This window comes from Aspergillus stella-maris, assembly GCF_047715825.1.
Source record: "Aspergillus stella-maris strain CBS 113639 unplaced genomic scaffold BDV14scaffold_30, whole genome shotgun sequence".
NCBI lineage: Eukaryota > Fungi > Ascomycota > Eurotiomycetes > Eurotiales > Aspergillaceae > Aspergillus > Aspergillus stella-maris.
In genome coordinates, this window is record NW_027396824.1 from 285,574 (window position 1) to 304,914 (window position 19,341).

At 51.5% G+C, this 19,341-nt stretch overlaps 7 protein-coding genes across 7 annotated transcripts; 5 read left to right on the forward strand and 2 right to left on the reverse strand.

Annotated features, from left to right (window-relative positions):
- Positions 1–68: 68 nt before the first annotated feature.
- BDV14DRAFT_73200 (serine/threonine-protein kinase) lies at positions 69–5,369 on the reverse strand. Its single transcript, XM_073777390.1, has 11 exons — positions 5,202–5,369; positions 4,735–5,068; positions 4,540–4,674; positions 4,457–4,486; positions 4,338–4,402; positions 3,855–4,287; positions 2,975–3,802; positions 2,032–2,922; positions 1,773–1,977; positions 1,267–1,720; positions 69–1,217 (listed from the first exon to the last, which is right to left on the reverse strand). Exons 2-11 carry the CDS (start codon positions 4,915–4,917, stop codon positions 392–394), a joined length of 4,050 nt encoding a protein of 1,349 aa, XP_073627777.1. The 5' UTR covers positions 4,918–5,068; positions 5,202–5,369; the 3' UTR covers positions 69–391.
- Positions 5,370–5,462: 93 nt separating this feature from the next.
- On the reverse strand, positions 5,463–7,254 carry BDV14DRAFT_174338 (dihydrofolate synthase). Its single transcript, XM_073768877.1, has one exon. It carries the CDS (start codon positions 6,990–6,992, stop codon positions 5,745–5,747), a length of 1,248 nt encoding a protein of 415 aa, XP_073627778.1. The 5' UTR covers positions 6,993–7,254; the 3' UTR covers positions 5,463–5,744.
- Positions 7,255–7,403: 149 nt separating this feature from the next.
- Positions 7,404–9,483, forward strand: BDV14DRAFT_174340 (uncharacterized protein). The gene is made up of 2 exons (XM_073768878.1): positions 7,404–7,613; positions 7,716–9,483. The coding sequence occupies exons 1-2, from the start codon at positions 7,603–7,605 to the stop codon at positions 8,986–8,988; spliced, it is 1,284 nt and encodes a 427-aa protein (XP_073627779.1). The 5' UTR covers positions 7,404–7,602; the 3' UTR covers positions 8,989–9,483.
- Positions 9,484–9,525: 42 nt separating this feature from the next.
- BDV14DRAFT_174342 (kinase-related protein) lies at positions 9,526–10,925 on the forward strand. Its single transcript, XM_073768879.1, has 2 exons — positions 9,526–9,989; positions 10,058–10,925. The coding sequence occupies exons 1-2, from the start codon at positions 9,950–9,952 to the stop codon at positions 10,723–10,725; spliced, it is 708 nt and encodes a 235-aa protein (XP_073627780.1). The 5' UTR covers positions 9,526–9,949; the 3' UTR covers positions 10,726–10,925.
- A 230-nt stretch (positions 10,926–11,155) lies between these two features.
- Positions 11,156–12,354, forward strand: BDV14DRAFT_174343 (putative GPI anchored cell wall protein). The gene is made up of 3 exons (XM_073768880.1): positions 11,156–11,550; positions 11,617–11,762; positions 11,824–12,354. The coding sequence occupies exons 1-3, from the start codon at positions 11,447–11,449 to the stop codon at positions 12,153–12,155; spliced, it is 582 nt and encodes a 193-aa protein (XP_073627781.1). The 5' UTR covers positions 11,156–11,446; the 3' UTR covers positions 12,156–12,354.
- Positions 12,355–12,489: 135 nt separating this feature from the next.
- BDV14DRAFT_174345 (ribonucleotide-diphosphate reductase subunit RNR1) lies at positions 12,490–16,010 on the forward strand. Its single transcript, XM_073768881.1, has 3 exons — positions 12,490–12,745; positions 12,886–13,043; positions 13,097–16,010. Exons 1-3 carry the CDS (start codon positions 12,727–12,729, stop codon positions 15,479–15,481), a joined length of 2,562 nt encoding a protein of 853 aa, XP_073627782.1. The 5' UTR covers positions 12,490–12,726; the 3' UTR covers positions 15,482–16,010.
- Positions 16,011–17,666: 1,656 nt separating this feature from the next.
- BDV14DRAFT_73283 (RlpA-like double-psi beta-barrel domain-containing protein) lies at positions 17,667–19,097 on the forward strand. The gene is made up of 2 exons (XM_073777392.1): positions 17,667–18,669; positions 18,783–19,097. Exon 1 carries the CDS (start codon positions 17,813–17,815, stop codon positions 18,647–18,649), a length of 837 nt encoding a protein of 278 aa, XP_073627783.1. The 5' UTR covers positions 17,667–17,812; the 3' UTR covers positions 18,650–18,669; positions 18,783–19,097.
- The last annotated feature ends 244 nt before the right edge of the window (positions 19,098–19,341 follow it).

A 19,341-nucleotide genomic window follows, 5' to 3' on the forward strand; every position in this document is an offset into this window, starting at 1 on the left:
CGCGGCCGAGTCTTGCGCCACTGCTTCACGTGTGCTGCGTAACAAGAAGTCTACAGATATTTGCAAATGTTGGATTGGTTATCCATTATAGGTAGTATGTAACGGAGCCCCTGCAAATGATACAACGAGACTGCAATTATCTACATGCACCACTGTTAAGACCGCAGATGCACCATATCCTTCCCCCCCCAACCTGGAAATCAATTACTGAAAAATAACCCAAGGAAAGCATGCACAGACAAAGTGGGAGACAAGCATGAAAGGAAACGCCGCCAAATGCGCCTGTACGATGCATGGACTCGCAGTTCCCTGACATATAGAACAGCACTGACGAGTCCCTTTCAACAAATGAAAATGTACCAATAAATGAACCGGTTAGGTAGAAAGTCAATCACGATCCGCGTTCCAGTTCTTGTGTTGTCAGCCGCCGACGCCGTGGAAGCACAGAGGGACGGCGAGATATGGAGCTTGGAGGTCGAGAATCCTCGTCGGCTAGCAGTTCAACATGCGATAGTCTGTTCGATGCAGGGCGAGCTAGCCTGGGCCTTGAAACTCCGGAGCTCCCATTGACACCCCCTGACATACCCGAACTTGGCCCATCCCTGCTTCCAGGACGCAGGGCCAGCGCCGAGCCACTTATTGCGGTTCGCGGGCGTCGTTGTGTATCGCGACCGTCGAAGTATCCTCTCGAATGGCTCTGTCTGCTCATTTGCGGGGTCACTGGCGCCGACTGGTTGGTCAGAAGGCCAGCGGACGTAGACAAACTGCCCCGTCTCGCGTTTTGTTTGAGCTTGCCCAGCCCATACGACTCGCTTTTTTCGTTGGACTTGATAAGTTTCCCAGCCATATCTCGGACAAGAATAGCGGTGTCATGCTCGAGCTCGCGGATTGTGTCCAGAAGCCCGTATCTTGCGAGGAGTCCACCTTGTTCCTCACTCGAATCGCAGATGCTGGATATTATGCGAAGGAGGTTCAACCGAACTGCGGCTTTGTTGTGATGCAGCTTTTGTCCTAGTCTGCTGAAGAGGTCTGGACGTGCGAGGGTTGAGGCAATTGGAGGACTGAGTCTCAGCAATTTTTGAAGAGGCTCAAGGATGTTCTCAAAGGCATTGGCTTTTGACAATGTCAAGCACCTCACAATTGCATCTGTAAATGATGGTTGTCCATAAATATTCTCCAGGAGCTTTTCTTCAACCTTTGCTGTTTCCTCTTGAAGCCTATGATGTGATTAGCTTATGATGCATCTCGCTTGAGAGCGGTACGTACCATATGAAGATAGCATCCAATGCTGTAACTTGCCAGTACGGATCAGAAAGTAATGAAATGTAGAACGTAAGACCCTTAGCTCGCCACAACTCTCGACGCCCAACCTTGCCAGAGTGAGCCATATCGCACAGTATAGGCAACGCAAACTCCTTGAGTGGGCGTTCGGTCCGGACAATCCTTTGTAATAATGGCACAATTCCGTTCAGCGCAGCGTCTTCTTGGCGTGACTTATTGAGTCGGCACATGTTATAGATTGTGTTCAGGATTTGGTTAGAGACCTCCTTAGAATGTTGCGGGCGATCGAGAGTAATTCTCAAGAGGTCAGTCAGAACATCAATAGCGTTTGAGTTCTGGAGAGAGTCGAGTGTTGTTGACAACATAGACAGGTTCTTGATGAACTTCAGCATAGTTATCTGGTGGATTGGCGTCATGCGCCTTAATTCTTTCAATACCCCTGTACGGCAGTCAGTGAATGACGACAATTGCGAGCCTCCGGCAGTGCTTACTATGTAGAACCGTGCGCTCAGAAACCATTTCCTTGACGTGATTCTCTGCTTGCGAGAATATGAAAAAGATGCTCGCAATGCGGCCTTCCACAATCTCAGCCAGCTCGCCTTCTTCGTCCAAGACGCGACTCAAGACAAGTGACAGGGGATCCAGAACAGAGCTTCGAGATAAGATCCTGCAAAAGTCGTTTTTAGGAGTCGACCCCTGCATGTTGTCAGTAAGGTTATTCTGTCAAAGAACATACATTGCAGCACAAACCTGTAACTCGAAAACGCTCCATATACCGTTCACTCCAACCAAAACTATGTCCCGTTCATCCTCATAGTCGTCCTCCAAAAACTCGACCAAAACATTCAAGCCTCCGGCACTGACAAACATTTGGAGAGTAAGAGTTGATGTTTGGTACATTTGCTCAACGAAGGCTGCAGCTTCGAGCCGTATCTCTCTAGGGTACTTCTTTGCGGCGAACTCATTTATAATAGGAATACCACCGACGAAACAGAGGTTCTCTTGTAATTCGTAATCGTTATAGATTATGGCGTTCACGATCCTCAGTAAGCAGAGCGTGATATCGCGGCGGCGGCAAAGGTCGAGAATTTCCAATATCGGCAACATCCCATGAGCGCTGATGATAATGTTCTTCGTTTCTGGGAAGTCGCAAAAGACAGCTAATAGCTGCTCTGATACGTCTCCAAGCACCTCTTCGTCTTGCGACGTTTTCAAGGTCCCGACAAGTCCTTCGACTTGGTTACGTAGACGAGCATGCTTGTCGCGGGCAATGTTGGCTTCAAGATCAGTCTCATCAAGCCCCTCCTCAAGCTGTGCGAAAGGATCATCGTCGTCATCCTGATCTCCCAGCCAAGAATTGTTTGATAGCTGTGGATTCAGCATCAGTGTACTCTTGGTTGAGCTACCGTCACTTTCAGCCCTTCTGTCTAGCGTGACCCCGTCCACGCCTAGTATATCAGAGAAGTCTTCGTCATCATCGTCCTCTGCAAATTGCTGGATCTCGACTGCTCCACGGTATCGCTTGACCGAGATTTGTCTGCCAAGCTGGGGTTGGTCTTCTTGGTCAGATGAGCTGCTATATCGTACAACTTCTCTGGTTCTTGAGGGTTCGGGCGAATCTGTATTCTCATCGGCTTCCTGCTATTTATCAGTCAGCATTGGACGTGTCCTTCCGTGCTTGAAATGTACTTACTTGGAAAGCACTAATTTTGCGGTCAAGCACGTCTTCATTCGCCATTATGATATCAGAATAATCATCAATCGAGTTCTCCTTGTAGAACAACGGTGGGCGCTGAGGTCGTATTGGCGATGATGAATTGGGTATCATCTGCCCACCGTGCGACTGGGTCATCGATGTGTTCAACGGCGGGCCGCGCCTCGGGTGTGCACCGACTGCCAGGTTTTGAGCCTGCTGTGCATTTGCATGCATTTGCTGAGATGCGGAAGGTCGAATTGTTTTTAGTGGATCTGGTTCACCAGGCTGCAGAGAACTTCCAAAGGGATCATCGAACTCTTCGAAGCTATCATCTGATTTCAGAACGGTGCCATCAAGCGACGCGAATGCCTTAAGTTTTTCGGATGAAAGCATTCCTCCGAAGTTGTCGTGGGGTCGAAGGTGAGGTAGCTGTAGAGCGCTCGGTGAGATTGCGGTAGCAAAGTCATCATCCCAATTGTCTTCCTCTGATGAGTTGGGGGACCTGAACCTATCCGCTGTATTTCTGGAGAGCGGGCTCGGAAGAGTCTCTTTGGTGGGGGTGAAGCGAGTATCGAGGCGTAGCGATGGCGGGTTTGGGGTTTCATGGCGAAGTCCTCTTCTTGGGGCGCTTGATTCAGGTGAACGTAAAGCCTCGTTCCACTCCTGGACACTTTTTACGGCCTCTTCATACTCCGTCGACTTTTTGGGAACGACCGAGTCAGATCTTCGAGCGTTGACAATCCAGGGATGCTTGAGAAGTTTTCGAGCAGACACACGGAGGTTAGGGTCTTTTTGGAAGCACTGCATTAAGAAATCTTTCACGACCTATGTATCGTCAGTCACTGAGAACGAGAAAAGCTAGAATATGGCAACCTACCGGAGAGGCACCCTGTGGGAGAGGAGGGTGGTCGTCATTGACGATGCGGAAAAGCGCCGGCATAGGCTGCAGGTTGTAGTATGGCGGCTTTCCCTCCAGCAATTCAATAACAGTACAGCCGAGACTCCATATATCTGACGCGGTTGTTGCACCGGATAGTTCAATCACCTCGGGGGCCATCCAGTATGGAGTACCGACAACGCTTGACTCGCTTAGTCCGTTCGTTCGACTGGCCACACCGAAGTCCGCGAGTTTCACGAGACCTTCTTTCGTTGTGAGAATATTTGCGCCTTTGATGTCCCTGTGTATGACACCTTGGTCGTGGAGGTAGAGAAGACCGTGAAGAACCTGAGACATATAGACACCAACGAGGGTCTCTGGGAAACGACCGAAGTTCTTGGCAATTGAATGTAAAGAGCCATTTTCGCAGTACCTGTATTGGTCAGTTGGTGTCCGTCTCATCTGGCCGGGTCTCAAACGTACTCGAGAATGATATTCAGAGTTTCGACCGACTTGACGAATCCATGGTACTTGACGATATTTGCGTGCTGTTATCCGACGAGTCAATAGAGTCCGGGAATAGAATGAGGTGTGAGCCATACATCTAAGTTCTTCAGAAGATCAATCTCCAACTATAGCGCATGCCGTTAGCAGCTTGAGCGAGCGCAGTAGCCGGGCATCGTACCATAATCACACGCAATTCGCTCTTTGGTAGGTCCACAAGCTTGATCTGTTTAACCGCAACGGTTTCCCCTGTGTTCCAATTCAGAGCCCTGTATACCGACCCAAACGCACCACGACCCAAGCAGTCGCCCAGTTGCTGTGAAAGTCCCCGTCAGTTTCAGATGCCAGGGCAACGACATGGGAAGTCCAAGCGTACATAGTCCTTGAGTTCTGCGACATCCTTTGCCGATGTTTTACCCATTCTATCATCCTTCGGTTTCTCATCTCGTTTCGTGGGGCTGGAGCCGAGTCTTGTGAGGCGTCCTTTTGCGGGCGTGCCGGACGTTCTGCCAGAGGTCGAAGCGTGCCCCTCGGGCCCCTCGTTGGACCGAGACACCATGGCCGGTCAAGGTCAGAACAGATATTCTCGGGAATGGCTCGGTTCAGTCACAGATATCAGCCTGGGTTGTACAGTTTCGAGCACGGATCGAAGCAGGGAAGAAGAGGCAGGCGCCGGGGAATCGATCGGATCGCTCATATCAGCACAGGAGCTATAAAGCAATGAGTTGTCAGTAATACTCGAGAAATAGCAGCCAGATGGAGATGGAATCGAAAAATAGAGTACAAGAACTCCGGGAAAATGATGAATGACATTGTGGGGAAAGATGATAGAAATAACAATACCGGAGGGATTGCTCTTGCACTCATGAAGCCGCGCAGCGAAAACGCGACAGAACCACATGGGATCTCGACTGTATCTCAGCCAGAGCCACGGAACGGTCAGCAAAGGGCCAGGAACAGGGACTGGATATTAAGCAGGAATAATAATCCCTAGTGTTGTTTCCCTTGGAGCTGAACCTTGGGAACAATAATTAACTAGCGGATGTTTTGAACTCTCCTCTGATCGGGATGTCCCCACAGGCCGCCACTATGAATAGCATGACGCACTGCCCGGCCGCTTGTACGCCTTACCTCCATACGAGGGTTTCTAGAAGGATTGAAATTGAGGACTTCTAAATGTTAGGCATATTGAAGTAGTTTTTCTTTAGTAAATAATAGCTTTCATACATCTTTTGTTTGTGAGAGAATCCAAAGCTTTGCTAATAATATGTATTCGGCGTACGGTGGACTTCCGGAGTAATCATTAGAGAAAATCATAATATATTCTATAACAAGACGAGCCGCTGCTTTCCCGAAGCATTACAGCCATAGAAATTGAGTGAAGTTTCATGATTTGTTCGCCTCTCGAAGAAGACGTAGAACATCAGAGACAAGATAAAGGCTCCCTGCAATGACTAGAGGTCCGCCATCCGCTTTGGTGCACGCCCATTCAAGCGCTCCTTGAATGTCATTGCCGTGAGATTGTACCGCTCCAATGCCCTCAATATCGTGAACGCACTGGGATAGCTCCTCCGGATGGGCAGCCTTGACCCAAGGCATCCCATCAACGGGGCCAAAGGCCGTTGATACGACATTATCACCAGGCTTGATTATTGAGTGAAATAATGGATGAACATCCTTCCCGAGTGATGCTGCAATTACCCAGGTGACGTTGCTCCCTGACGGGCGCATTTTGTGATCGACGTACTCCCCAAGGACCTCCGCCGATTGTGCGTTGTGTGCGCCGTCTAGCAGGACGGGCTCTCTGCGCGTAGTGAGAGGCTGAAGTACCAGCTTTTGTAAGCGACCTGGCCACTCGGCGGAAGTAAAGCGAGGAATTAAGGTATTGGCATCGAGGCCTGTGCGAATCTGTGGAAGGACGGCTTTGAGAGCGGCGGCGGCACAGGACATGTTTGCTTGCTGGTGAGCTTGGAAGTCGTTCTGCCGGAATAAGCTGGAAAGCGACGGCAAGTGAGGGTCTGGAGCGTCTGGGTGAACGATAGCGGCTTCAAGGCCAAGTTCCGAGATGCGGTCCTTGATGGCACGTATTGCCTCTGGTTCGTTGGTGCCGTCGACGACACAACTGACGCCAGGTTTCAATATTCCCGCCTTCTCCTGTGCAATCTGATGTATGGTATTTCCCAGGAAAGCCTGATGATCCAGTCCGATCTTCGCGATAACAGATACCAGCACGTTATTCAGTATGTTGGTGGAGTCCAGGCGGCCGCCCATACCCACTTCAACGACTCCGATCTCAACCTGCTCATGGTTAAAGATCTCAAATGCGGTTGCAGTCAACAGTTCGAACTCGCTGGCTCCGATGCCTAACGTCTGATCTCGTAGTTTGACCCTGGCTTCAACCTGGCGAAACAGGGACTCCTGAACAACCCGCTCATCAATTGTGATGCAATCCCAGCGATCGATAAGGTGCGGTGAGGTGAAGCGGCCGCAGCGAACCCCTCCAGATGATAGAACGTGCGATAGGTATGCGCTTATCGAGCCTTTCCCATTTGTGCCCGCGATGTGAATGACCTTCCAGGACAGCGGGGTTTGCTGCAGTAGCCGGGAGATCCGGCTGAGACCGAGCTCAATCATTCCTCCAATATGCCGTGTCCAATGCGACCTGAAAATCAACCTTCATGATCGAGAGTAAGGAGGAGAGACAATGGAGTGGGCGGAAGGTTGATCGTGGTCCAGCAGCCATTTTCCCGCGGAAAGATCTCGGAGCTGTCAGCACGCCGAGCGATAACGATAAGAAATATGGCCTGAGGTGTCGCTCTCTATCTCGAGGCCACCAAGCAGTCAGGCGCGACCGTCCGTCATTATAAAAGGACGTTGTATTTTTTATTGAACCAAGTCAATTGCCAGGCAGAACAGTCTATACTGACAGCGACGGAGAAACGGAGTTTTCAAAGTTCATAGACCAAGCCCAGCTGTCTTGGCAGCATCGGAAGCGCCGAAGCGGACCTAATTAGTTCAGATTCCGCGCCTGAGGCCACCTGGAAACCCCAGCCTCGTGAGTCGTCTGAGCGGACCAGGCTCTGAGCCTCCGACCTGTCGCCTCCGCTTTTTCCATTAACACCGGCTTTTCACCCCATCGTCGCGTCACCTTTCTGACCCTTACGCTCTTTTTATTTAATCACAGGGGCGGCGCTATCATTGAGAGTTCTTTTCTGAGACGTTTGGGCGAACACATTTTGCAGATATGGGTATTCCGTAAGTTTTGTCGCTGTCCCCCCTGGTCGCTCTCAGAATCACGCGCGCTGCGCACCGCAAGGTACTGCGCATCAAACAACTAGTCTGACTGCCACGATCCAGTATGTACCGCGAGCCCTCATCCACCGAGGCCACTAAGAGCAGCGCTGCGAAAGACCCTTGTGCCGCTGCTCGCTCTGCAATTCGTCGTCAAGCCACCATCCGCCGTCCCTCGCGTTATGGCAGCGGCTCTACTTGGCGCAGTGCGACTATGCGCTCACCCTTCCCTCGCCCTCTAGTTGATGAGATAGAGCGTGAGGCGAACGGATTAGCGCGCCGATCGTACTCGCCCATACCCGGTTCCGCTCCCCCCAGTGACCCGTTCGACCTCAATAGCAGCTTGGCCGACAATAGTCGCCATGAAGCTGGAATGCGACTCCTCGGTGATGCGCTTCGTCATAGTCGACCAGGACAACGACTGCGGATACCACGAAACTCGACACTGGCTGATTTGAACTCGCGCTCTTCGTCGAGGGGTGATACCCATGGCCGATCCGACTCGCAAGGCCCTCCTCCTTTTACCCCCCGGTTTGCCCCAGCAATCGCTTACCATGGGACCTCGACACCTCTGGCTGGACCAGATGGCCCCCTTCGCCTGCCACTTGCTCCTGGTGAAGATACCGGGTCGCTTATTCCTTTACTACGCCGAGTCGGAGAGCGCTCTATCAACGACGCGAATTTGACAAGCCGCGGTCCCCCTATTGATGGTCTAGGCGATCGTCAACGAAGCGTCGATTTGGATGATGACCATGCGAATGATGCTTGGGAGACTCTTCTAACCACTATGACACCGGATGCAAACCTTCCTAGCGCTGACTCTTCTTTTACTTCCGCCCCCGCGTCGGAGTCGAATGACCCGAGGAACGAAACCTCGAGAAGCTCTGCGACATCACTTAATTCGCTTCACAATGCCGTACCACCAATTCATATGACGCTCGATCCTTACCACGAATATACAAACCCTTGCGATTATCCGAGTTCTAGTGACTCCGACACCGAGTCTGACGGGGAAATTACACAACAATATTTATTCCGCCGCTACCGTCGAAGTATGCGCCAGATGGAATCGTTGAGACGCTCGCATAATCTTCAAACCATGAACAATCCTCCTTCCATTGTGTCTATCCCGACTATCTCCTTCGCATTCTCGGATTCTTCTCAAGATCATGAGCTTCAGAATATGCAAGCCATCCTGGATCGCCTTGCACGTCGGGAAGATATTCCTGATGACTGGTGGGCAGCAGCTGGACTGATTCGCACCATTGGTCAGAGAGCAGGTGCAGGCGATGATTCAGCCGGTACACCTGGCCCGGATGGCCCTGTTAGATCGACATGAAATGATTGCTCTACGTGTCTTATACTTTGTTGGGTGTCAATGTTTGAGTTATGTCGGATACGTCTATTTTATATTCAGGCTTAGCGGGAGGGATGTTGTTGTGGCGTTTTGGGAGTTTTATTTACGAAGCACTTTCATGCACTCTAATCATGGTCAGGACGGATCGAGGATTTCTCTTCTCTGGAACTACTTTTTATGATTTACTACATTATTCTGAAGACCGGGCATGGCAGAAGGCCGATACTGGGAGTATGCAATGGCAGGACAAAAATACTCTACATAGTCTTTAGCGGTTTATATCATTGACGCCTTTCTTGTTTCTGAAGATCGCAAATATCGAATGGCTTTCCGTGCGATGATGTACGACAATTGTACCTTACAACCAACCGAGGCATCGATGATTAATGTATGATGTCGCAAGTGATGCAGCGGCCGTTCAGGGCATTCGCTGAACTAGGTAGGATTGGCGCCGCCTTAGCTCTGCCCAAGGTCTAGCCATCTGCAGTCTACTTTTTCAACTCAACCTCATATGCGCATGCTGGAGGAAAGGCATGCTCACAATCTGTCCTCGGATTTCCCCCGACAATGCAAATATGTTGGGGAAGAGACCGTGATGCCCTCCGCGGAGCTCATCGCTCCAGACCCGTCATACCCCACTCTGACGACAGTCCCCGCTCCGCCGTTATTTATCAGGTCTTCGCTCGCCGGCGACATCGTGGAGATGCAGCGAAACAGCGAGAAATCCTGGAAACATACCTGGCGCGGAAGACCACTGTTGATCAAGAACAGCTTATACGTTGCACATTGAGCCTCTCAGAACCTTAAAGCGCTTACTACGGCTTCCTGCATCGCTCCGCTTTTCGCAAGCTACTCGTTTACTGAAGTCTCGAGTATTCTTCGCTGAACCTATACGCTTCTAGCCTCATTCTCTTCTTGCGGTATATATACATATATATACATCATGGAGTCCCAGGTAACGCGACTAGTCGACAAGGTCTGGGGTAGGTTTTAAAGAGCTCTGCCTCCCCGCAACCTCCGAGACTATCAACTAACAAACTCATCAATCTAGGAAAACTCCAAGATACCCCCTCAAACGCACGCCTCCTCATAGCCGTAAGCGGCATTCCCGGGTCCGGCAAGACAGAACTGGTCATATCATTGGCCAGACGTATAAACGACCTCTACAGTGCCCAGAACGAAGGCCGTCTCATCGCCGCCACAATCCCAATGGACGGCTACCATCTTACAAGAGCACAACTCGCGCAAATGCCGGACCCCGAGATGGCTGCCGCGCGCCGCGGCGCAGCATTCACATTTGATGGGGATAAATTCCTAGAACTTGTTAAGGCCCTGCGCAAGCCATTGACGGATCAAACGCAGACGCTGCATGCGCCGAGCTTCGACCATGCCGTTAAGGATCCCGTGGATAATGATATACCGATTGCTGCTGAACGACGGGTGCTCTTATTTGAGGGAAATTATCTTTCTCTGAATAAAGAGCCCTGGAGCTCGGCGGCGAAGTTGATGGATGAGCTTTGGTTTGTGGAGGTGGATTTTGATACGGCGAGGCAGAGGCTTATCAAGAGGCATGTTAAGGCGGGGATCGCGAAGGATGAGAAGGAGGCGGAGAAGAGGGCGAATGAGAATGATCTTGTTAATGGGAGGGAGATTGTGGATTGTCGATTGGATGTGCAGGAGGTTATTACGAGTTCTTTTGATCCGAAGTGGGTGTATTAGGTTGGATAAGGATGAGTATGGTTGATGAACTGATGACTGAAGACTTATGCTAGATATAATTGGGACTCAATGAATTGAACCTCGGGTATGTTACTACGGAAGAATGCTTCTGGATGCCTCTCCTAGAGTCCGTGGCGTCTTCTGAAGAGCATGGGTAGTATTCACAGGGTTGAGGTGTTGTTTACTCTATTCCAAAACTGGCCCTCACTCAGTATTTGCAATGATATTATGAATAGAATATAGCCCCTATTCTAAATCTCCACCGTAAGGGGTATGGGTGTTCGTTTCAACCTCGATCATCCCGAAGATCAACGGATCTGCCTTGTATGAGTTTGTTGCCTGAGGCCTTAATGGAAAATAGATGCTCCGTGAGATTGGGCTGAGCCACCGAGATCAGGGACTCCAGGGACGAGCGATCGGCAGGGCAATTCCCTGATTGGGTGAAACAATCCTCTGCCGGGGACGACCCTTCAATTCCTTGTTGTTCCCCGTCATCATCTCGTTCTTTATTGCTGCTTCTCGAGATCTCTCCTTCAACTCGCTGTCTTTATTGTCTGTCACTCGTTATACAGGCCAGTCTTTCCTTTATTATTCTCACGGTCTTTACCAATACCAACCCAGTCACTCCTTGAATCTACCTACCGCGGTGAATCTCGTTGATTCCCCTGAACCACTCGATACCGTTACATTTCAACCCGATTACCCCGTTCAGAACGCCAGAATGCTTTTCGCAAAGTCCACCGCGCTTTTTGCCCTCTTTGCTCTCGGCAAGGTTGTTGCCGCTGCCGGCACCGGCACGCCTGCCTGTCTTCTTACTGTCGTGGGGTATGTGATCAATGCGCGATCGTGCCTGTTCATTCAAACGATTCGCTAACGGTAGTTTTGAAACAGTCCCGAGGACCCAAGCAACCTGAAGGGCCTTTGCAAGACCAATGCCAAGGAGATTCAGACCTCGATTCGCGACGAGTGCGGAGATGATGCGAAGGATGCTCTGAGCTACTACTCCAGCGTCTGCAAGGATGGCGGCTTTGAAGTTGGTACGTCGCCTATACAAAAACCCATGGACGGTAGCGGGGCAAAGCTAACCTACGCTCACAGACACTTCCTCGTCCACCTCGACCTCTACTCACTCTTCGAGCAAGACCTCGGACGACTCTGAGTCCACCAGCACCCACAGCGGCAGCGCAACCACTTCCGGCGGTGCCAGCTCTACCGCTGATGCGGATTCCGACTCCGACTCCGACTCTGACTCCAACTCTGGATCTGGCTCTGGATCCGGCTCCGGCTCTTCTGGCCCTGACTCTGACTCTGCGTCTGCTTCGACTTCTGCCGACGGTCCTACCCCGACCAACGGCGCCTCTTCCGACAAGCAAGTGTCTGCTGCCGCGTTTGCTGCCGTTGTTTTCGTTGGATTCGCCGCTGCTCTGTAGAGGCGCTTTGCAATCTGTATCATATTTGGACCCTGGACATTGATCGGAAGATCTTCGTGAATTTTTTGAACATACCTTATAGTTTATGCGCTAGAATGCAAGATATTAGTGCAAACACGTTCCATTCGCTATTATGTATCCATGTGGAAACCCCTTCAGACCATGATAAGCATAGAAGAGAACTGAAAAAGAAATCTGGGGTAGACTAGCATGGTTGTAGCAGTAGTGGTTGCATCACGCCGCAGACACGTCGGTCACATGACCGCGTTCCGGCAACAAAGGCTTGCGGGAGCCCATTAAATCCAAACACGAAAATTCGCGTTGATATCCACCTGGAAACGCGTGAGCCGGCTACAATATCTCCCTTCCCTCAGCCCCTCCGGTCTCGCTTTTCTCTTCATCCTCTCTACCTTGTTCTTGGGCTATAACAACCTCTTCACCCGTCCTTCACACTGCTCCAAGCATTTACTGGAGTCTATCACGAGCAATACAATCGTCCTTATACCCTTCTTTTCTTTTCTAGATACCCATTTGCACGTACTCACCGGGCCAGTCCCCGCTGTCCAACACGATGTTCGTCTACAAGAGAGGTACGTTAGCTGCAGAACACCATATTCGAGTTCCTTTCAGACTTGAGACTCGATTTACACGCGTTGACCTCGTTTTTACGCGCGATTTGAGCGTGTTGCCACCCAATTCACGAACTTTGCTAACGCATTTGTAATCACAGATGGACGCAAAGAACGCGTACAATTTGACAAGATCACGGCCCGTGTCTCGAGGCTTTGTTACGGACTTGACCCCGAGCACGTAGATGCTGCTGCTATCACTCAGAAGGTCATCTCTGGTGTCTACCAGGGTGTCACCACAGTCGAGCTTGACAACTTGGTACGTTCCTTGAAGCCCTCAACGACGGCCAATGCTGACGAAATTCTTCCTAGGCTGCTGAGACTGCGGCGTACATGACCGTTACTCACCCCGACTATGCCATTCTCGCCGCTCGTATCGCCGTTTCCAACCTCCACAAACAGACCAAGAAGCAATTCTCCCTCGTCATCTCAGATCTCTACCACTATGTGAACCCAAAAAATAAAAAACCAGCGCCTATGATATCGAAAGAAACGTATGAGACGATTATGAAACATGCAGACGAGCTCAACTCTGCCATCGTATACGACCGTGACTTCAACTACAACTTCTTTGGTTTCAAGACTCTTGAACGATCATACCTCCTCCGCCTTGATGGCAAGGTTGCTGAGCGTCCCCAGCACCTGCTCATGCGTGTTGCCGTTGGTATTCACGGCACCGACATTGAGCGGGCTATTGAGACCTACAACCTTATGTCCCAGAAATACTTCACACACGCTTCCCCCACACTGTTCAACGCTGGTACTCCTCAGCCCCAGTTGGCTTCTTGCTTCCTGGTTGACATGAAGGAGGACAGCATTGACGGTATTTACGACACTCTCAAGACCTGTGCCATGATCTCCAAGACTGCTGGTGGTATCGGTCTCAACGTTCACCGCATCCGTGCTACCGGCTCATACATTGGCGGTACCAACGGATCTTCCAATGGTATTGTGCCCATGCTCCGGGTGTTCAACAACACCGCCAGATACGTCGATCAGGGTGGCAACAAGCGTCCTGGTGCTTTTGCTATCTACCTTGAGCCCTGGCACGCCGATGTCTTCGAGTTCTTGGACCTCCGTAAGAACCACGGTAAGGAGGAAGTCCGCGCCCGTGACCTGTTCTACGCTCTCTGGACCCCCGATTTGTTCATGAAGCGTGTTGAGCAGAACGGTGACTGGACTCTCTTCTGCCCTAACGAGGCTCCTGGTCTTGCCGATGTCTACGGTGACGAGTTCGAGGCTCTCTATGAGCAGTACGAGAAGGAAGGCCGTGGTCGTCGTACCCTCAAGGCCCAGAAGCTCTGGTACGCCATCTTGGAGGCCCAGACTGAGACTGGTAACCCCTTCATGCTCTACAAGGATGCTTGCAACCGCAAGAGCAACCAGAAGAACTTGGGAACCATTCGCAGCTCCAACCTCTGCACTGAGATCATCGAGTACACTGCTCCTGATGAGGTCGCTGTCTGCAACTTGGCTTCTCTTGCTCTCCCTACCTTTGTTGATGCTGCCCGTGGCGAGTACGACTTTGGCAAGCTTCACGAAGTCGTTGAGGTCTTGGTTCGCAACCTGAACAAGATCATCGACATCAACTACTACCCCGTTCCCGAGGCCAAGAAGAGCAACTTCCGTCACCGCCCCATTGCCCTCGGTGTCAACGGTCTGGCTGATGCTTTCCTCGCTCTGCGTCTTCCTTTCGACTCTGCCGAGGCAAGACAGCTCAACATTCAGATCTTCGAGACCATCTACCACGCTGCCTTGACGGCGTCGTCTGACCTGGCCAAGGAGAACGGAACCTACGAGTCCTACGAAGGATCCCCTGTCTCCCAGGGTATCCTGCAATACGACATGTGGGACCGCACCCCTACTGACCTCTGGGACTGGGATGCCCTCAAGGCCAAGATCGCTCAGACTGGTGTTCGCAACAGTCTGCTTGTTGCCCCTATGCCTACTGCTTCCACCAGTCAGATCCTTGGTTTTAACGAGTGCTTCGAGCCCTACACCTCCAACATCTACTCTCGCCGTGTTCTCGCTGGTGAGTTCCAGGTTGTCAACCCTTGGCTGCTCAAGGACCTTGTCGACCTTGGTCTCTGGTCCGACAACATGAAGAACCGTATCATTGCCGACGGCGGTTCCGTCCAGAACATCCCCAACATTCCCGACGACATCAAGTCCCTCTACAAGACCGTCTGGGAAATTTCTCAGCGCCGCATCCTTGAGATGGCTGCAGACCGCGGTGCCTACATCGACCAGTCCCAGTCCCTCAACATCCACTTGAAGGAGCCCACCATGGGCAAGATCACCAGTATGCACTTTGCTGGGTGGAAGATGGGTCTCAAGACCGGCATGTACTACCTCCGTACGATGGCCGCCTCCGCTCCCATCCAGTTCACCGTCGATCAGGAGCAGCTCAAGGTGGCCGACACCAACGTCGCGCGCACCACCAAGAAGCGCGTTGGCGGTGCTGCCGCTGCAACCAACTACTCTGCTGTGCCCCGTACCTCCGCTGAGCAACCCAACGGCACAGAGGAGAAGGCCACCGCCAACGGCGTGTCTCACGAGGACGAGGTCAACGGCGAAGCGGAGAACTCGGAAGAGGAGAAGAAGGATGACGAACCCAGCGAGGCAGACATCTACTCGCAGAAGGTCCTCCAATGCAGCATCGAGAACAAGGAGGCTTGCATTATGTGCCAGGGTTAGCTTAACCTATCACTATCTTCTTCTGTTCTGGATTGCTTGTTTGCTTGTGGGTGTTTAATGGTCTCTAATATTGGGTTTGTATCTGTTCTATTTCATTTCCTTTGTACTTATATCACGAGTTGATGGATATTGTTCCCGTTTCTGTACTGTTTCGTGTCTCGTTTCTCTTTTCTTTCCTGCACTATGACGTCGATGCAAACTTTCTCATTGTTCCAACCAGACATATTGAATATCTGTCTAAAACTTAGTTTACCCATCTCACTGACTTCCTGGATTTCGGATTCTGGTCGAGCTGTGGTGAGACATATTTACATACATACTACTCTAGCTAGATTGGTTTGCAATCGATTACGTATATTCCTACTACTGCATATTTCATTTTAAACTGCTTTTACGACGTTCTCAAGCCCCAGCCTCAAGCTGGCATGGGTGTTGTCCAAGCTGGAGTGTTAAACGAGAAACATCGTATCGCGTGATTGGCATGGTCAATCCAATAAGCATACGGCGTGGGCTTCTGAGAGTCATGGAGGGTAGAAACGATATTCGTGTCTTGACCCCATTGCATTATTGCTTCCTGCTCTACAACCCAACGTCCGGACGCCCGTCCACCCTAGCCGCGTTCGCGTTCGCGTTCATGCACTACAGCTCCAGCTCCAGCTATAGCCGCAGTTTCAATCTTTCAATGCAGATGCAGAAGTGTATGACAGATGACGTCCCCATTGGCTTCCCCGCTGTAACATTGTAACTACCTACCTACCTTGCATAGCCGACTGCTTTGTATCTACTATTCACCTGATTTCCGACATGGATTATTGGAATTTCAGATAATTTTCGAGCCAGTCGCGATGCAAACTCAACCTCAGTTCTCACTGTATGCAAGCGGACCGGACCCGAGGGCCGTCGGGAGGGAGGAAACACAGGGTAAGGAATATGCTGACTGTGCTGCTGGCTTACTGTACGGAACACACCGGACATTGGGGGCTGATGCAGGATGCAGAAGCAGATCTTGTAGCTTCCGCTTGCCCCTCGTTTTCTTCAACGATTCAGAGACAGAAGGATCCCGCCCAGGCCACCAGACAAGAAGAATCCCGAGGTTGGCGTGACTACAACTCAGACAGGAAAACAAACTATTGACCAAAGTAAGACAGAAATGAGACAAAGATCCAGGTCTCAGGGCAAGTCCTTGGCGGGGATGAATACGAGCCTACCCAGCGCCCACAAGGCAACTAGGTTTGGTAAGGTTTGTGAGAAATGTTTCAGGTTCTGAATGGTGGGCTAGTTTGTGGCGCTGCAGGTGCCATTGAGGCCGGCCTCCGGAGACCGGTGCTGGGCGAGGGCGAAAGCGAAAGAGTAGGAGTTGGCGTGGCCAGCCAGCGAGCGCAGAGACCACTCAGCGTTGAAAACGAAAGCAGCCAGCAAAAGAAAGACACAGCTGAGCTCTCATTCCAATCACCAGCTAATCAGCGCTCAGTTAGAGCGGCACGAAAAAACAGGAACAGGAAACTGGAACCTGAACCAATCCACTTTGAACTCCAGTGAGTGATCCGACAGGCCCAGTTAGCCCACGTCAGAGAAGCCGATGGCCCAGCGCCGACCAACCTCAATTGGCCAACTTAGCCAAGGTGTGGCTTTTCAGGCACCACCTTTGGATTTTGGTGATGGAGGGATGGAGGATGGCGCTGGAAATTTGGTTCTAATTGGCGATCCCCCCTGGCGTTACCATTTTTACCACTTCCAGCAGCGCTAACAAACCTTGACCAAAGAGTTCCAGACCTGTCCTGGTCCTGGGCGCTTTTCACTTGGAGTGAGGGCGTTGAGCGACACTCGTCAAATTATCTTACAGTGAGTTGGATCCGTAGTTTCCGGTCGGGGCGTTGGTGTGTTGGACAGGTCAGCGGTGGGATGGAGAGATGGAGGCAGATGATGAGATGGCAGAGTAAGACAGACAAGAGAGGTTTGTGCTGGTTTGGTTGTGCGGTAATCAAACGGCGGGTGGGGTGGGTCAGGTACCTTACTTCTGGGGCCGCTGGCATTCCCATTGGATTATTTGACTCTTTGTGCTCAGCCTAGTCCTTTACTTATTAAATACCGCTGTCAGGCCCTCTCGCGCTTTTTCTCATCCTCATCTCACACTCACTCTCTCTCCTTGACAAGCCTCAGGCCCTGCCGTTCCCTTTCTGTATTTCTGCAGCTGTCACTCCTTGATACCCTCGACTACGTTGTTGGATCTGCTGTGCAGTCACCTTCAACTATCACTCCTTGAATACCTGAGCGCCTGTCTCTCATTGTTCCAATCTTTACAACAACCGCAAAGCGATCATCTTTAACACAATGGCCCCCATTGCTAAGTCTCTTGCCATCGCAGCTACTGCTTTCGCTGCCCTCAGCGCTGCTGCCCCTAGCCATGGCCACAAGCACCACCACAAGCGCGAGGATGTTACCGTCTGGCAGACCGTGACCACCGTTGTCTGGACCACCGTCGATGTCACCACCACCGTTCACGCCGGCCAGGCTGCTCCCAGCACCTACATCCAAGAGACCGTCGATGAGGCCACCGCTCCTGTTGTGCCTGAGCCCCAGACTACCACCTCCACTTCCACAAGCACCAGCACTGTTGAGCCTACCTCGACCGCTGAGCCCGAGGCCCCCTCTGTCGAGACCCAGGTCCAGGTTCCCACCACCTCATCCACTACTGTCGCTCCCGAGCCCACCGTTCAGAGCACCACCACCCAGGCCCCCGCTCCTGTCGAGACCGAGACCTCCACCGTCGAAGCCGCTCCCGCTGCCACCTCTAGCGCTTCCTCTGGCTCCAGCTCCAGCTCCAGCTCCGGCTCCAGCAGCTCCGGCCCTTGCTCTGAGAGCTCTCCCTGCACTGGTCAGATCACTTTCTACGACACTGCCACCTCCGCTAGCGCCCCCAGCTCCTGCGGTACCACCAACGACGGCAGCAGCGAGAACGTTGTTGCTCTCCCCGTTGGTATCATGACTGACAGCGACTGCGGCAAGACTGTCACCATCAAGTACGGCGGCAAGACCACCACTGGTACCGTCGTTGACAAGTGCATGGGCTGCGATGACTCCTCGATTGACCTGTCGCGCGCCTTCTTCAGCGAGCTTGCCTCCTTCACCGAGGGTCGTCTCTTCGGTGTTGAGTGGTGGATGAACTAGAGAACCCACCTACGGCATCGGTGCGTTTCTTATTCTCGCGTCGTCGTCGCCTCCTTACGCTTCTTACATTCGTTATACCATACTTTTACCTACGCTTCGTTTCTCATGAATGACTCAATGACTTGACTGCCAGTGGGACTTCATGAGACCGAATTATCCTTCGTGTTTATAGAGCTTTTACTCGGTTGTTGCAAAGTTATCCGATCGAACACCATCAACCAATCTGCTATCTTTTTATGGAACAAAAGCAAGCGAGGGGACAGGATCTGGAATCCCGCTGGGACTTATGACGCTACGAATCAATTTTTTCGGCTCTGTCGAACTGTAGAGCTCTCTCTGTACCTGTACACTGTACTCTGTATTCCTCAGGTTGTCTGATGACTGTCTCAGTCGTGGACGATTACTAAAGCAGCGTAGATTGTCGGTCTGGCTGAAGATCGGCAGTTGTCATCACTATTGTCTTGGAGACATTGACTTTCCGACTTCGGTGTAATCTGAGATCAGCTGAACAATGGGAATGTTTCTTTTTGTAGAAAGCGTGGGTGAGATAAGGTTACTCATGGCTTGATTGTCGAGTTCCTGAACTCCTAGAGTTGTATACTAACGGCTAGGAACGGCGCCGGTTCGTGATAGTTCAGGTAGACCCTGGCTAGCAGCTTCCAAGAGTCCGGGGTAGACTACGTCAAGCCACT

What these genes read in the sequence shown, in the direction of transcription:
- BDV14DRAFT_73200 (XM_073777390.1), bottom strand. Translation starts at nt 4,917, where the DNA reads ATGGTGTCTCGGTCCAACGAGGGGCCCGAGGGGCACGCTTCGACCTCT. An exon ending in TCGCAGAACTCAAGGACTAT is followed by an intron (nt 4,675 to 4,734) that starts GTACGCTTGGAC and finishes GGACTTTCACAG; the next exon opens with CAACTGGGCGACTGCTTGGG. An exon ending in TTGGATGCTATCTTCATATG is followed by an intron (nt 1,218 to 1,266) that starts GTACGTACCGCT and finishes ATCACATCATAG; the next exon opens with GCTTCAAGAGGAAACAGCAA.
- BDV14DRAFT_174345 (XM_073768881.1), top strand. An exon ending in CAGTCGAGCTTGACAACTTG is followed by an intron (nt 13,044 to 13,096) that starts GTACGTTCCTTG and finishes AATTCTTCCTAG; the next exon opens with GCTGCTGAGACTGCGGCGTA.
- BDV14DRAFT_174343 (XM_073768880.1), top strand. Translation starts at nt 11,447, where the DNA reads ATGCTTTTCGCAAAGTCCACCGCGCTTTTTGCCCTCTTTGCTCTCGGC. An exon ending in TGTCTTCTTACTGTCGTGGG is followed by an intron (nt 11,551 to 11,616) that starts GTATGTGATCAA and finishes GTTTTGAAACAG; the next exon opens with TCCCGAGGACCCAAGCAACC. An exon ending in GGATGGCGGCTTTGAAGTTG is followed by an intron (nt 11,763 to 11,823) that starts GTACGTCGCCTA and finishes CTACGCTCACAG; the next exon opens with ACACTTCCTCGTCCACCTCG.
- BDV14DRAFT_73283 (XM_073777392.1), top strand. Translation starts at nt 17,813, where the DNA reads ATGGCCCCCATTGCTAAGTCTCTTGCCATCGCAGCTACTGCTTTCGCT.
- BDV14DRAFT_174338 (XM_073768877.1), bottom strand. Translation starts at nt 6,992, where the DNA reads ATGATTGAGCTCGGTCTCAGCCGGATCTCCCGGCTACTGCAGCAAACC.
- BDV14DRAFT_174342 (XM_073768879.1), top strand. Translation starts at nt 9,950, where the DNA reads ATGGAGTCCCAGGTAACGCGACTAGTCGACAAGGTCTGGG. An exon ending in ACTAGTCGACAAGGTCTGGG is followed by an intron (nt 9,990 to 10,057) that starts GTAGGTTTTAAA and finishes TCATCAATCTAG; the next exon opens with GAAAACTCCAAGATACCCCC.